The sequence below is a fragment of the Oncorhynchus kisutch genome, linkage group LG30, assembly GCF_002021735.2.
Source record: "Oncorhynchus kisutch isolate 150728-3 linkage group LG30, Okis_V2, whole genome shotgun sequence".
Lineage (NCBI taxonomy): Eukaryota > Metazoa > Chordata > Actinopteri > Salmoniformes > Salmonidae > Oncorhynchus > Oncorhynchus kisutch.
This window is the reverse complement of record NC_034203.2, coordinates 36069525-36086073: the sequence shown is the minus strand read 5'-3', so window position 1 is coordinate 36086073 and position 16549 is coordinate 36069525. Positions and strand designations below refer to the sequence as shown.

Genomic DNA, 16549 nt, shown 5'->3' with positions numbered 1-16549 from the left:
CACACGGTCGCCAGGTGTATGGTGTTTCCTCCCGACACATTGATACAACTGGCCTCTGGGTTAAGCGAGCAGTGTGTCAAGAAGCAATGAGTCTTGGCAGGGTCGTGTTTTGGAGGACAATCGGCTCTCGACCTTCGCCTCTCCAGAGTCCGCCATGCGTGCTGATGGTATTCATGGGCGTGCTGAAGGACACCTTTTGTGCCAGGCAGGGAGCTTATTTTAGAGACGGTAATTGCAGGCTAGCTCTCAGACCTGGGTTGCGTCACCAGACACATCTATACGTCACACATCAAGAGGAAATGGACCGCCGCAGTCAATGACAGAGCTGCCTAAAGCAACAGAAACCCGTTTTCTACGACTATTGATCAATTTCATTGTAGATCAAGCATTGCTTTGATAACAAAGAAGTTTGACGATTAAAACGATTCCATTCCGAATCTGCTCTAGTTCACAAGATGTGTGTGGCACTTATTGGAAAGCTATGATGGGCGTTGCAGGCAAGGCTCTACTGCATCAGAGGAAAACCTTTGCCATGTCCTACGCTACCCATTGCTATTAACCTAATGCCCTAATCCCTTCCAATACCAATCAGATCAACTGTGCCTTTGTGGTTAGAAAGTGATTCAGTACTTTCTAGAATGCCTAGATAATCACTACTTTGAGGCTGTTAATGTAATACAAATACTACTGTGCACACACACTTCTACATGTCACAAGGATGAAAAAAACCTTACTGAACACCAATAAAATAAATAATATGATTTCTCGGTTTCCAGCGTAACATTTCTAGTTTATTTCATTTTGAAGCATCTAGACTGCACCACAAGGTGTCCTTACATTCCTCTTCTCTGAATAAAATATATCCCTTTTATCACTGAAGTCCCCAAGGCCAAATCTCATTGTCTGTGGTTGTACAGTATGCCCATGCATAGTCACAACTTTAAGTGCAGGGCTGCAAGCAGTGGAGCTAGTTTAGTGACTGCAGAGGTTAGGTGAATAAACAGCCGTCCTTTGCCGAGGCCATTTTAATAGTCCACTGCTGTTCCTATATCAATGGGAAAGTGTGCAGAATCGTTTCATTAGAGTGCAGGTTATGGAGTATCGTGTTATTCTGAACACACTTCTCAGGGCAGGCACGCCAGTTTAGACTAGCAGAAGTAACTCTTTGCAGCAGGTTAGGAGAATTCACATGGCAGGTTAGGAGAATTCACATGGCAGGTTAGGAGAATTCACATGGCAGGTTAGGAGAATTCACATGGCAGGTTAGGAGAATTAGGTCAAGAAAAGCGGTAGGCTACTAAAACGTGAACATATCTAGATGTAACCAAGTCTGCCCTGAGAACACCCTATTCTTCCACTAATGCATTCTGCATAGATTACAGGCCTCCGATTATGACAGAGTCAACGTCATGGTGCCATCTACTGGACAAGCTCAGGCAACGCCACAGGGCATTTCTCAGTCTAGTCCAGTGACTCCCCTGACTAACGCAGAAGGATGGATAAATAGCAGTGTGCTGTTTTTTCCCCTCCAGCCCAGCAGTAACATTCAGACGATCTTCCATCTAGACCATGAGGAACTGCATTGGGTCGTTGAAGTTGACCTGGAAGAAAGCTCTCCATGACCGGAGTGATCCACTTTGACAAGAGTGCAGTGTAAAGTGATGAGCTGAATGAACAGCTAAGTCAGTCATCATGGTCAGCCTCACCTTGCAATAGGTCTGACAGGGAGGGGCCACACTCCTCAGGAACACTGTAGTCTCCCTTCCCAATGTTCTCAAATAGCTTATAGATGTTGTCCCCTTCAAACGGATATAGACTCGTTGTAATGTTGTATCTACGGCAGGGAAAAGTGAAAACAGGCACGATATTACACACCATGAGTTTGAGACTTCATGTTATCTTATATGGACCACAAGCTATATATAACTAATTATCATAATGAAAATAGCAAAAGCCATTTGAAGACTGAATGTTCAGGTTTCCATGAGTAAGAACACAAAGGATGATGTTGAAAAGAAGATCAACATAATGGTAATCAAAAGCACTAGATGACACTAGGCTGTTATCATTTGTCATCCTTTCAGATCAACACAAAGTCTTTGGGGCTGGGGGTCATGTCAGATGGGGGGGCTGGGGGTCATGTCAGAGGGGTGTGTGGACAGTGCAATAGCCATTACGCACAGTGTGACGCCTGCGGACCAGATGTCCACTTTGAACCCTGAAAACGTGTCCAGGCCGTTGGCGATCTCGGGGGGCTGAAACGCTGGCGAGCCCTGACTTGTACGGCACGTATCATCCTTCGCAAACGGGTGCAGAGCCTGGCGGAGAGAGGGGGATATATATATAAGGGGGAGAGGGGGATATATATATAAGAGCGAGGTAGGGAGAAAGAATAAGCTCACAATCAGCATGATCACTCAGAGTGAAGAATGCTGTCTGCACACATTAGTTAAGAACATGTACAGGTAACTGCCAAAATAAAAGGAAACACCTAAAAAGTGTCAACAGGGTGTTGGGCCGCCAAGATCCAGAACAGCTTCAATGTGCCTTGGCATAGATTCTACAAGTGTCTGGAACTCTATTGGAGGGATGCAACGCCATTATTCCACGAGAAATTCCATCATTTGTTGATGGAAAACGGCATCTCAGGCGCCGCTCCAGAATCTCCTAGAAGGGTTTATATCTGGTGACTGAGACGGCCATGACATATGGTTTACATGCTCATCAAACCATTCAGTGACCACTTGTGCCCTGTAGGGGCATTGTCATCCTGGAAGAAACCACTCATCAGGATAGAAACTAATCACCATAGGGCTGAAGGTGATCACTCAGAATGGCTGTGTATGGATTGGTGTTTACCTTGCCCTCTTAAGGGGTTGAGTGGACCTTAACCATGCCAGGAAAACAGACCCCACACCTGAACAGAGCCTTTATTTTGGCAGTTATCTGTATGTCCCTAATAGTTGGTAATACAGGTAAATTATATTTGACCTCTCACCTCTGCCACGCCCAGGTCTGAGATCTTGAGCGTGCCGTCAGTGGTCAGCAGCAGATTCCCTGGTTTAATGTCTTTGTGAACGATTCCCTGGCTGTGCAAATATTCAAGACCATCTAACAGCTGTAAAAAGTACCTGAGAGAGACACACACACACAGACAGAGACAGGATTCACCATAGAGCTAATGTAGTCTAACTTGAGATCTGTGCATACGTTTCTATTTTGCATAAATCCCTCAACATCAGTGAGAAGAGTGTGAATTCAGCCATACATGACGTATCAATCCGAGCAATTTAATGTGTTTTATTCAAATGTGTGGCTATAAATCAGTGTAAACTCCCTATCTGCACCAGTCATCTAACAGCTGGGGATTTGTCCATTGACCAGGTATTCCTGCAATAGAGCTTTGCAGTCCTGTTAGATACTGGCCCTAAACTTAGTCTGGGAGTAGACTCTGCACAGAAGCACACACTAATAGCAGTGGGAAGAGAGAGAAGCGACAGGGCGAGAGCGCAGGGCGAGTGGATAGAGTGAGGGGCGAGCGGATAGAGCGAGCGGATAGAGCGAGGGGCGAGTGGATAGAGTGAGGGGCGAGCGGATAGAGCGAGGGGCGAGTGGATAGAGTGAGGGGCGAGCGGATAGAGCGAGGGGCGAGTGGATAGAGTGAGGGGCGAGCGAATAGAGCGAGCGGATAGAGCGAGGGGCGAGTGGATAGAGTGAGGGGCGAGCGAATAGAGCGAGCGGATAGAGCGAGGGGCGAGTGGATAGAGTGAGGGGCGAGCGAATAGAGCGAGCGGATAGAGCGAGGGGCGAGTGGATAGAGTGAGGGGCGAGCGAATAGAGCGAGCGGATAGAGCGAGGGGCGAGTGGATAGAGTGAGGGGCGAGCGAATAGAGCGAGCGGATAGAGCGAGGGGCGAGTGGATAGAGTGAGGGGCGAGCGAATAGAGCGAGCGGATAGAGCGAGGGGCGAGTGGATAGAGTGAGGGGCGAGCGAATAGAGCGAGCGGATAGAGCGAGGGGCGAGTGGATAGAGTGAGGGGCGAGCGAATAGAGCGAGCGGATAGAGCGAGGGGCGAGTGGATAGAGTGAGGGGCAAGCGAATAGAGCGAGCGGATAGAGCGAGGGGCGAGTGGATAGAGTGAGGGGCGAGCGGATAGAGCGAGCGGATAGAGCGAGGGGCGAGTGGATAGAGTGAGGGGCGAGCGAATAGAGCGAGCGGATAGAGCGAGGGGCGAGTGGATAGAGTGAGGGGCGAGCGAATAGAGCGAGCGGATAGAGCGAGGGGCAAGTGGATAGAGTGAGGGGCGAGCGAATAGAGCGAGCGGATAGAGCGAGGGGCGAGTGGATAGAGTGAGGGGCGAGCGAATAGAGCGAGCGGATAGAGCGAGGGGCGAGTGGATAGAGCGAGCGGATAGAGCGAGGGGCGAGTGGATAGAGTGAGGGGCGAGCGAATAGAACGAGCGGATAGAGCGAGGGGCGAGTGGATAGAGTGAGGGGCGAGCGAATAGAGCGAGCGGATAGAGCGAGGGGCGAGTGGATAGAGTGAGGGGCGAGCGAATAGAGCGAGCGGATAGAGCGAGGGGCGAGTGAATAGAGCGAGCGGATAGAGCGAGGGGCGAGCGAATAGAGCGAGGGGCGAGTGGATAGAGTGAGGGGCGAGCGAATAGAGCGAGCGGATAGAGCGAGGGGCGAGTGGATAGAGTGAGGGGCGAGCGAATAGAGCGAGCGGATAGAGCGAGTGGATAGAGTGAGGGGCGAGCGAATAGAGCGAGCGGATAGAGCGAGGGGCGAGCGGATAGAGTGAGGGGCGAGCGAATAGAGCGAGCGGATAGAGCGAGGGGCGAGTGGATAGAGTGAGGGGCGAGCGAATAGAGCGAGGGGCGAGCGAATAGAGCGAGCGGATAGAGCGAGGGGCGAGTGGATAGAGTGAGGGGCGAGCGGATAGAGCGAGCGGATAGAGCAAGGGGCGAGTGGATAGAGTGAGGGGCGAGCGAATAGAGCGAGCGGATAGAGCAAGGGGCGAGTGGATAGAGTGAGGGGCGAGCGGATAGAGCGAGCGGATAGAGCAAGGGGCGAGTGGATAGAGTGAGGGGCGAGCGGATAGAGCGAGGGGCGAGCGGATAGAGTGAGGGGCGAGTGGATAGAGTGAGGGGCGAGCGAATAGAGCGAGCGGATAGAGCAAGGGGCGAGTGGATAGAGTGAGGGGCGAGCGGATAGAGCGAGCGGATAGAGCGAGGGGCGAGTGGATAGAGTGAGGGGCGAGCGGATAGAGCGAGGGGCGAGCGGATAGAGTGAGGGGCGAGCGGATAGAGCAAGGGGCGAGTGGATAGAGTGAGGGGCGAGCGGATAGAGCGAGCGGATAGAGCAAGGGGCGAGTGGATAGAGTGAGAGGCGAGCGGATAGAGCAAGGGGCGGGTGGATAGAGTGAGGGGCGAGCGGATAGAGCGAGGGGCGAGCGGATAGAGTGAGGGGCGAGCGGATAGAGCGAGGGGCGAGTGGATAGAGTGAGGGGCGAGCGGATAGAGCGAGTGGATAGAGTGAGGGGCGAGCGGATAGAGCAAGGGGCGAGTGGATGGAGTGAGGGGCGAGCGAATAGAGCGAGCGGATAGAGTGAGGGGCGAGCGAATAGAGCGAGCGGATAGAGCGAGTGGATAGAGTGAGGGGCGAGCGGATAGAGTGAGGGGCGAGCGAATAGAGCGAGTGGATAGTGTGAGGGGCGAGCGAATAGAGCGAGCGGATAGAGTGAGGGGCGAGCGAATAGAGCGAGCGGATAGAGCGAGGGGCGAGCGAATAGAGCGAGTGGATAGAGTGAGGGGCGAGCGAATAGAGCGAGTGGATAGAGTGAGGGGCGAGCGAATAGAGCGAGCGGATAGAGCAAGGGGCGAGTGGATAGAGTGAGGGGCGAGCGAATAGAGCGAGCGGATAGAGCGAGCGGATAGAGCAAGGGGCGAGTGGATAGAGTGAGAGGCGAGCGGATAGAGCAAGGGGCGGGTGGATAGAGTGAGGGGCGAGCGGATAGAGCGAGGGGCGAGCGGATAGAGTGAGGGGCGAGCGGATAGAGCGAGGGGCGAGTGGATAGAGTGAGGGGCGAGCGGATAGAGCGAGTGGATAGAGTGAGGGGCGAGCGGATAGAGCAAGGGGCGAGTGGATGGAGTGAGGGGCGAGCGAATAGAGCGAGCGGATAGAGTGAGGGGCGAGCGAATAGAGCGAGCGGATAGAGCGAGTGGATAGAGTGAGGGGCGAGCGGATAGAGTGAGGGGCGAGCGAATAGAGCGAGTGGATAGTGTGAGGGGCGAGCGAATAGAGCGAGCGGATAGAGTGAGGGGCGAGCGAATAGAGCGAGCGGATAGAGCGAGGGGCGAGCGAATAGAGCGAGTGGATAGAGTGAGGGGCGAGCGAATAGAGCGAGTGGATAGAGTGAGGGGCGAGCGAATAGAGCGAGCGGATAGAGCAAGGGGCGAGTGGATAGAGTGAGGGGCGAGCGAATAGAGCGAGCGGATAGAGCGAGCGGATAGAGCAAGGGGCGAGTGGATAGAGTGAGGGGCGAGCGAATAGAGCGAGCGGATAGAGCAAGGGGCGAGTGGATAGAGTGAGGGGCGAGCGAATAGAGCGAGCGGATAGAGCGAGCGGATAGAGCAAGGGGCGAGTGGATAGAGTGAGGGGCGAGCGAATAGAGCGAGCGGATAGAGCAAGGGGCGAGTGGATAGAGTGAGGGGCGAGTGGATAGAGTGAGGGGCGAGCGAATAGAGCGAGAGGATAGAGCGAGAGGATAGAGCGAGGGGCGAGAGGATAGAGCGAGAGCGAGCGACGGGAGAGAGGATAGAGCGAGCGAGCTCCAAGAGGATAGAGCGAGGGGCAAGCGAGAGGATAGAGCGAGGGGCGAGCGAGGGTCGAGAGGATAGAGCGATGGCGAGCGAGGGTCGAGAGGATAGAGCGATGGCGAGCGAGGGTCAAGAGGATAGAGCGATGGCGAGGATAGAGCGAGAGGACGGGAGGATAGAGCGAGCGCGAGGGGTGCGAGGATAGAGCGAGAGGCAAGCAGATAGAGCGAGAGGATAGAGCGATGGCGAGCGAGGGGCGAGAGGATAGAGCGAGAACGAGCGGATAGAGCGAGTGAGGCGAGCTGATAGAGTGAACGAATAGAGCGAGTGAGGTGAGAGGATAGAGCGAGAGGACAGAGCGAGGGGCGAGCTGATAGAGCGAGCTGATAGAGCGAGAGCAAGTGAGAGCGAGCGAGTTCCGAGAGGGTAGCCTAATGGTTAGAGCGTTGGACTAGTAACCGAAAGGTTGCAAGTTCGAATACCCGAGCTGACAAGGTACAAATCTGTCGTTCTGCCCCTGAACAGGCAGTTAACCCACTGTTCCTAGGCAGTCATTGAAAATAAGAATTTGTTCTTAACTGACTTGCCTAGTTAAATAAAGGTAAAATTTAATTTAAAAAAAATAGAGCGAGCTGGCGAGAAACTTACCCGTGAGCTTGAAATACTGGAAATCTTTTCTCTGGGACGCTGTCCAGCATTTCTTGCATCCCACATACGCAATACTCCATCACCATATACGTGAGACAGGGAGTCAAGGGAATATTCAAAACAACACACTAATGAAAAGCATTACCACACTAAACAAACTGCCATATTAAAACACAACAGAAAAGGAAATACATGTTCCCTGTACATAATGCATTTAAAGTTACTGGCTCAAGAGTGGGAAATCAACTAAATATGTCTGGTTTTATTTCTTTAGGTGGGTTTCTCCAAGGCTTTAAGCAAGTAGCAATTTCAGTTCTTTGAACAAGAAAAAAAACAAAAAAGAGGCAAAAACAAGATACAGTTACGGACAAAAACATTGGCACTTTTCTGGCCAGTGAAAGTCCAGATCTCAATCCTGTCCATAACCTGTCGAGATCTGGAAACAGCAGTCGGAGGGCAGCCTCAAACGTTGAAGAACTAGAGCAGAGCAATCTGCTGCTGAAGAGTAGAAAAGCTACACAGCAAGCTCATTGAAAGCTACAAGAAGCATTTGTTGGCAGCTATATGTTGGCAAAAGGCTGTGCAACCAAGTACTATCTCTGGGGTGCCAATCAAAGTTTAGAAAAAGGTGGTTCTGCCATGTTGAAAATGCGTTAACAAGGTGTGGTGACCATATTATCATTAGGAATACTTCTGGATTGTGGCATTGAAGCTTATTTACGTCCCCAGAGGAACTCTTGGACACCATTTTTATGTCACTTGCAGTTTGAAAGAAGTCGCCATCTAGCTTTAGCTCAAATTTTAACTAGCACTAGAGAAATGACTGGAAGTCGATAGCCTTTCAGTAATTACACTAAAGAGCCTCTGGGGAAGTATATCATTAATTGCCAAAATCCCGAAGTATCCCTTTAAGAAAAGTGCAAGGGTGCCAATATATTTGGCCGCAGCTGTATAATCATTTGGCTCATAATCAATGTGACATCATCTTAGCAAGAAAACCTCTAGGTAGATATGGTAGGGGAAGAGAAGTGGGATGATTCAGAATAGAGTGACTGATGTGGTTGTCTCATCTAGCCACCTTAAGATGAATGCACTAAGTAAATCACTCTGGATAAGAGCATCTGTTAAAATACTAACATGTATCCTATACAAGATGCCAGCGTTTGTGTCGGTATACTGAGCTCTGTGTAAAATATGCAGGCTATTACTCCCAAGAAAACCAAACATGGGTGGAAGGGCTCAATTGTTTACTGGTTACTGGTTATGACCCATGTAAGATAGGGAGAAAGAGCAAGAGTGTGTGCAGACAGAGTGAGGAGGAGCAAGAGTGTGTGCAGACAGAGAGAGGAGGAGCAAGAGAGTGTGCAGACAGAGTGAGGAGGAGCAAGAGTGTGTGCAGACAGAGAGGAGGAGCAAGAGTGTGTGCAGACAGAGAGAGGAGGAGCAAGAGTGTGTGCAGACAGAGAGAGGAGGAGCAAGAGTGTGTGCAGACAGAGAGAGGAGGAGCAAGAGTGTGTGCAGACAGAGAGAGGAGGAGCAAGAGTGTGTGCAGACAGAGAGAGGAGGAGCAAGAGTGTGTGCAGACAGAGAGAGGAGGAGCAAGAGTGTGTGCAGACAGAGAGAGGAGGAGAAAGAGCATCTGCATCAAGATTCTCTCCACTGCTGCAGGATAGAGGGGCACACACACACAGCTAGGAGAGCCTGCAGTGTCAGAGTTCACTTCAACAGAAAGGAAGTAGGGGAGTAGACAATTCATAAGGAAATCTTTCCACCCTCATCAACTTACAAACATTCCACACACACACTAATGGTGCTTAAAATGTACACACACACACACACACACACGAAGAAAGAATATATTTTCTGCTTCTCTTCATTGTACAACACGTCCACCAAATGGATCACATTTTTGTTCTGAAGTCTCCGGAGCAGCTGGATCTCCCTGAAACACAAACAAGTTACAAATTCAACCATCCATCACAACTAAAACATTGGTGAAATAAAACAAATTAAAATCACATTGTAAGATAAAGAGTGTGACTTAAGTCTTTGCCTAAATATCACAAATCTGAAAAATAAATGAGAAAGGAAACGGGAATGACGCATTAGTGTGGCTATAGCAACAAGCTCAGTATAGACACATATCTGTGAACTGACCTTGGAAAGGGAGTTTAAAGTCACCCCCCAGCACCACCACGACAAACTCCCAGGAGACTCCACATTCATCTGAGAGCTGCTACAGAGTTGCCTGCCTGCCACTAATGAATACAGCCAGTGCATGAAGGGCGGGCGTGCGCGCAAACACACACACACACACGGCAGTGTGTATATGTTTTAGTCTAGATCACAGAACATCCCCATAGCGGCCTGGTTTTTAAAACGAATCCTCTAGGTGTTAGGGTTAGGGTTAGATTCACCATGCCATTCAAATGGGAAGGAAGGATACATCAGCTACATTTAAAAGGGAATTTTCATGAGTACATTTTCTCCTCTTAGAGTAATCTTACGTCTTGTAATAAGTTCATTAAGCCAGCATGTCACTGCACAGCATGGGGATGCCCACGGTGTATTGAAGCACCATGTAGGGCAAGGATTCACTAACTTTCCCACTAGGGGCCCCCTTCCAGCATTAGGGAACACCCCCTGTACGCACCACATCTATTTCTATGGGCACAAGCACCCGTTCATGACTCACTGTTCACACCCTTGTCGTTGGTGAAGAGAATTTAGCAGGTTTAAAGCTTATTTCCTGCAATACTACACAAAGAAAATGTTGCAGTTTTAAATTCTATACATATTGCCATGTCTAATGTGTATTCATGGGATATTTCAGTGACTAAAATTACAACTATATCTATGGGCTAAGAAAATGTCAGCTAACATGGGCTAGTTGATGTGCACCTTTCGGATTAGAAATCTCTCTCTGAGGTCTGTAATGATGGACATGACAAGAGGAACTGGTGATACACTACACAATTTCTATATTGCACTTTGTGCATTCTACTATTACAACTTTCAAGAGTAAGTTTAAGCCGGACTGAGTTCCATTAAAATAATAATGAGGAGGACAAACACACACACCCTCTTTCTCTAGTCTGAACTGTCAGTCTCTATACACTGTACTGTAGATCACTCTGTACGGTGCCCGTTTATGTCATCTCAGCCTGCAGTCACAGGCTGGCCCAGTCCTCTGCTTTATACACTACTACTGCATCACTACCGAGAGAGTCAGAGAGACATCCCACATGCACACTGCCACACACATCAAAATGGACTAACACTATTGCAAAATAAAATGTATTGCACACGTCGTGGAGAACATGGAAAAGAAAACAAACTTTAGTCATACTAGTAAAGAGCAGCACGACCAATCAAAATGAGTTATTGTGTTGCTTTACCATCGGTGCTGTAAATATAAGCCTATGTGTATGAGAATTGTGGTCACTTCACTTCCTAGTACTAAAAAGGCAATTGATAAACCTTTGCAGCATCATCTATCCCATTCAAGGTTAAAAACATTCCACATTCAACGAGTGTGAGCAGCACTGCTGTTTTCTAAGAAAATACAGAAATCAGGGTGTCAGCTTTTTGCTGTCTAAAAGCACCATGTCTGCTGCATAGAGAGTCTATCTGCAGTGGATCCAATATCCCTCTGTGGGATGGTCCAGGAGGACGGAAACTTGCACTTTAACAAAACTTGTTTACTATTTATCGACTGACTACAAAAATAGCTTCGGCTACATTCTACAGCTGTATTACCTTAATTCATTATGACGACAAACTTGTTGAATTTTACATGCTCGTCGTCCAATGAAATCACTCAATGAACACACCTCCCCCGCTCAGGAGTTCTAGTCCAGAGGGATGTGTGTGTGTGTGTGTGTGTGGCATTCCAAACCAGGGCTCAGCTTTCCGGAGGCGTTGCCCAAGCAACAGGAGTGGTCATAGTGTGAGTGTACCTATCCCCTGGCAACCCCGGGCAGTGTAAGAAGGAAGTGTTTGGCAAACAGGAATGCTAAGTGATGGCTGCTGTGAGTATAGAGAGAGAGGAGAGTGGCTAAGGGTAGTACTGTTGTGGCATCCAGAGCCTTATAAGGCTAGGGAAGGCTCTCACGCAGGCTCAAACCCATAGGATAGGGCCCACCTACACAGACATGCACAAACATATTACAGGCGTACTAGTCTGTTTCCACCAAAACAGTGTGAGAAACTCGAGCATGTCGGCTACACAACAACTCACACCCTGACGCACAGGAGGAGGCTTAGTTTTAGGCCAAGCTTTGTTTAGATAAAGAGGGTGTGAGTATGATGCAAGACAGAGCATTGCATTCTCCATAACACTGGCAGTGGGTAGCCTAGACAACATTTTAACATAATCAAGTGTAGGGAAAACCGTAGGGAAACACTGTAGGGAAAACCGTAGGGAAACACTGTAGGGAAAACCGTAGGGAAACACTGTAGGGAAAACCGTAGGGATACACTGTAGGGAAAACCGTAGGGAAACACTGTAGGGAAAACCGTAGGGATACACTGTAGGGAAAACCGTAGGGAAACACTGTAGGGAAAACCGTAGGGATACACGGTAGGGATACACGGTAGGGATACACGGTAGGGATACACTGTAGGGAAAACCGGAGGGATACACTGTAGGGAAAACCGTAGGGATACACTGTAGGGAAAACCGTAGGGAGACACTGTAGGGAAAACCGTAGGGAAAACCGTAGGGATACACTGTAGGGAGACACTGTAGGGAAAACCAGAGGGATACACTGTAGGGAAAACCGTAGGTATACACTGTAGGGAAATCCGTAGGGATACACTGTAGGGAAAACCTACACTGTAGGGAAATCCGTAGGGATACACTGTAGGGAAAACCTACACTGTAGGGAAAACCGTAGGGATACACTGTAGGGAAAACCTACACTGTAGGGAAAACCGTAGGGATACACTGTAGGGAAAACCTACACTGTGGGAAAACCGTAGGGATACACTGTAGGGAAAACCTACACTGTAGGGAAAACCGTAGGGATACACTGTAGGGAAAACCTACACTGTAGGGAAAACCGTAGGGATACACTGTAGGGAAAACCTACACTGTAGGGAAAACCGTAGGGATACACTGTAGGGAAAACCTACACTGTAGGGAAAACCGTAGGGATACACTGTAGGGAAAACCTACACTGTAGGGAAAACCGTAGGGATACACTGTAGGGAAAACCTACACTGTAGGGAAAACCGTAGGGATACACTGTAGGGAAAACCTACACTGTAGGGAAAACCGTAGGGATACACTGTAGGGAAAACCTACACTGTAGGGAAAACCGTAGGGAGACACTGTAGGGAAAACCTACACTGTAGGGAAAACCATAGGGATACACTGTAGGGAAAACCGTAGGGATACACTGTAGGGAAAACCTACACTGTAGGGAAAACCGTAGGGATACACTGTAGGGAAAACCTACACTGTAGGGAAAACCGTAGGGATACACTGTAGGGAAAACCGTAGGGATACACTGTAGGGAAAACCTACACTGTAGGGAAAACCGTAGGGATACACTGTAGGGAAAACCTACACTGTAGGGAAAACCGTAGGGAGACACTGTAGGGAAAACCTACACTGTAGGGAAAACCGTAGGGATACACTGTAGGGAAAACCTACACTGTAGGGAAAACCGTAGGGAGACACTGTAGGGAAAACCGTAGGGAGACACTGTAGGGAAAACCTACAGTGTAGGGAAAACCGTAGGGAAACACTGCAGGGAAAACCGTAGGGATACACCGTAGGGAAAACCTACACTGTAGGCGTGAATACAGCACTAGGCTATGCACGCCGCTTAAGCTAAATCAGAGACAATCTAAAGCAGTACACCCAGACAATCATCCAATAGCAGTGACATTAGTCGTTAATCAATTGTGCTTGACGATGCATGACCAAGAGTGCAAATCAGAGGAAAGAAGAGAGGGAGCAAGAAAGAGAAATGAAGACCGAGTGAAAGAAAATCACACACGGACACGAGAGCAACCCACCACATCACACCCCCCCACTCCATCCCTTCCACCGTCCCTCTTTCCCTTCCACCGTCTGTCCGTCCCTCCCAAAACCCCACTACTTACTTCTTCACGTTGGCCTCTCCATTGGGGATCCTTCTGAGCTTCTTCTTCTTGAGGATCTTGACGGCCCTGCGACACAGCGTGTCAGAGTCCAGCATCTCCTTCACCTTACCGTAGGAGCCCTCCCCCAACAGGTCTCCCATCAGGTACTTCCCGATGAGCTTGGCCCTCTTCCTGCGCGGCTGGTAGATCACCTCTGTGGAGTCGATGCGGTGGATGAACGTGTCCATGCCCATCAGCTCATTCTCAGTCAGATAGTCCAGGTGCTGCAGCTCCCCGACACTCATGGTTAAATCAACTTAGTTACTGTAGCGTGTAGCGTCCAGACAATCCAATATAGTGGACTGTGACCTCAAGCCTTTGGCTTGGGCTGTGTATGCTGGTGGCTCAGGGACACAGTTCAATTAGAAAACACTAAGTGACATTGGAGGTGTAGCCAGGCATAGGCATTGAGAGAAACAGTTTACCTTGTAATAGAGTAGGTCTGTAAACACAGAGGTTAGTTTAAGTTCGTGGGAACAAGATGTAGGCTAGCTGTAAACGTTTCCAGAGTGGTGTGGGGTAGTTAACTAAGACCCAGCGATGCCAAGGTTCCAGGGTGAAAAGATTTGTGGAGAGTTCAGGCTGTGGGACAGGTGCTACTGAGCAGAGTGGGACGTCTGGCTGAGTTTACATTCCGCTGCTTAGCTCCATGTCACCTCAATCTGTGATCTGATATGAGATGGCGACATGCAGACGGAGAGGTAACCAGTCCTGTTTCAAAGCCAAGCAAAGCATGACGGCCATAGAACCTTGTAGCGATCCATGGTCACCATTGGTTTGCCTTGATCTAAGTGCAGATGCAATAAATACTCAATCACACCTAAATGAGTTATTTCAGTCTTTAGTATGGTTATGCTCTGGGTCCTAGATGTATTGTCAGCTCTTCTATGGAGTTCACTAGTCTTTCCCAGTTGGCAACTCAGGATACTGCTCCAGAGAACCTGTGGGTCAAAAATGTAGCTAATCAACAGTCAAATTTTTCATCAATCAAGGAATATTTGCCTACTAACATTTAAATGCTAATTTTGTAGGAAATGAGTGACAGCTACAGGTCCACAAGGCTGGTTATGCATTTTAGGATACTTTTCTGGTCTGGTGTCAAAATATTAAAACCATAAGATCAATATTTCACGACGCAAGTAAACAAGGACTAATCGAGAATGTCACAGCCGATTCTGTTGCACGACTCAGTCAGTTAATGCCTGTCGCACATAAAAAAAAAGAAGAAGCTTGCAACCAAGCGGAGTTAGCTAGCTATTTTGCCATTTGCCGATTATTTCAGTAGCTAGCTTGCTACCTTCCCAAACTCACTGTAGCTCGTTAACCGGCTAACACGCTTTTGACACCTCAACGTTAGGAGAGGTAAAATGGGTTTTATACCGGATATTCGGGTCTCTCGTAAATAGATATTGAACCAAGCATGAATGATATATTCTGAATCAGGGATGGATTGAGAACAATCCACACCTTTATTTTCTTGTTAGACTCATTCAGATTTCAATAAGTCTCCCCCTATGAGTCTGGGGACAATGGACAGTTTTATTTTATCTTCAGGCTTTCAATCCTCCTCCAAATAAATAAATACATAAATAAAAAGTTAAATAGGAAAGTCGGTTAAGAACAAATTCTTATTTACAATGACAGCCTACCCCGGGCGACGCTGGGCCAATTGTGCGCCGCCCTATGGGACTCCCAATCACAGCCGGATGTGATACAGCCTGGATTCAAACCAGGGACTGTAGTGACACCTCTTGCACTGAGATGCAATGCCTTGGACCACTGCGCCACTCAGGAGCCCAAAAAGCTGTGGATTTTTGACCATCCTCCCATGATTCAGAATATATCATTATCAGTCATGGCACACTTTGTGGAAGAGCTATTGAAGATTGAAATCCAAAGTCATACTATTATTTTTTAAAGATGTGAATTGTTCTCATCCATCCCGATTCAGAATATACCATCTTCATAGTCATGGCATGTTTGGGTTTAATAGCTATCGACAAGAGAAAACCCCGAATATCCTATATAAAACTAATTTCATCTAGGTGTCAAACCTTACCTCCAATCTTCCCGAAAACTCGCACGAATTTACAATTTCATTTTAACTAACCAGATAACTCGTCTAACTGTATGCAATGGGTGTTTCGTTAGCTAGCTATATGGTTAGGCTATGTTCAAAATCGGATAAAGTTACTAGCAAGTAAGAAGTACAGTAACGACGTTATATCCTTTCTACCTAGCTACCCGGCAGGAGCTAACGGCTAAATACAAATTAAAGTGGATGGTAGATATGCTAGCCAAATGTCAGCATTTTGTGGTAAAGGGTCTCACCTTAACATCCAGACTCTATCGACAGATGTTATGTAGTGTTTTATTTTTCTGTCTGCATAAATATGAGGTTTGCTATTATTGATGCAGCTGCTATCAGGTTGCCGCCATCTTGTTTACCTCCCCCCTCTCTCCAGGCCATTGACTATCAATAGGTACTGAATATATGCTCCAGTTGAATGAAAGCCAACATCTCGTCTACATTGTCCCAGACTATTTTTTTAATGTATTATTATTTCACACTCACAGCCTTCACAAAATGTACTTTGCCTTTTAATATGTCCGAGAACTACTGTTAGGGGTTAGAGAAAAACTAATTGAGCACTGCAACAAATTAAACAACCTAGGCCAGATTAGGGACACAAATATGCACATATCAAGTCACCACAAATAAAACCTCCCAAAGAAATTGCACATGTTCATGTGTTCTGCAAGGGTGTAATCTATTCCTTCTAAACATATCACAAATAAAAGATAGTGGTACCGGAGCGCCAAGTCTAGGTCCAAAAGACTGCTGAACAATTAATAAAATGGCCACCCGGACTATTTGCACCCAGGGGTGCTTTAATTGCTGTTGATGTCATTCTTAATGTTCAGTTT

General features: G+C 48.2%; 1 protein-coding gene across 2 annotated transcripts in view; it reads right to left on the bottom strand.

The window, feature by feature from the left end:
- LOC109874880 (serine/threonine-protein kinase STK11-like) overlaps positions 1 to 16102 on the bottom strand; it is a 35578-nt gene extending 19476 nt beyond the window's left edge. Inside the window, exons 1-7 of one of the 2 annotated variants that reach the window (XM_020466925.2) lie at positions 15953 to 16102; positions 13583 to 14562; positions 9327 to 9410; positions 7469 to 7558; positions 2999 to 3131; positions 2182 to 2318; positions 1707 to 1834 (exon numbers count right to left, since the gene is read on the bottom strand). In XM_020466925.2, coding sequence (XP_020322514.1) covers positions 1707 to 1834; positions 2182 to 2318; positions 2999 to 3131; positions 7469 to 7558; positions 9327 to 9410; positions 13583 to 13866 — 856 coding nt within the window. In that variant the 5' untranslated portion in view covers positions 13867 to 14562; positions 15953 to 16102. Of the gene's footprint in view, positions 1 to 1706; positions 1835 to 2181; positions 2319 to 2998; positions 3132 to 7468; positions 7559 to 9326; positions 9411 to 13582; positions 14563 to 14932; positions 14952 to 15952 lie in introns of those variants that run through there. The other variant, XM_031810854.1, reaches the window with a different exon arrangement.
- Positions 16103 to 16549: the final 447 nt, after the last annotated feature.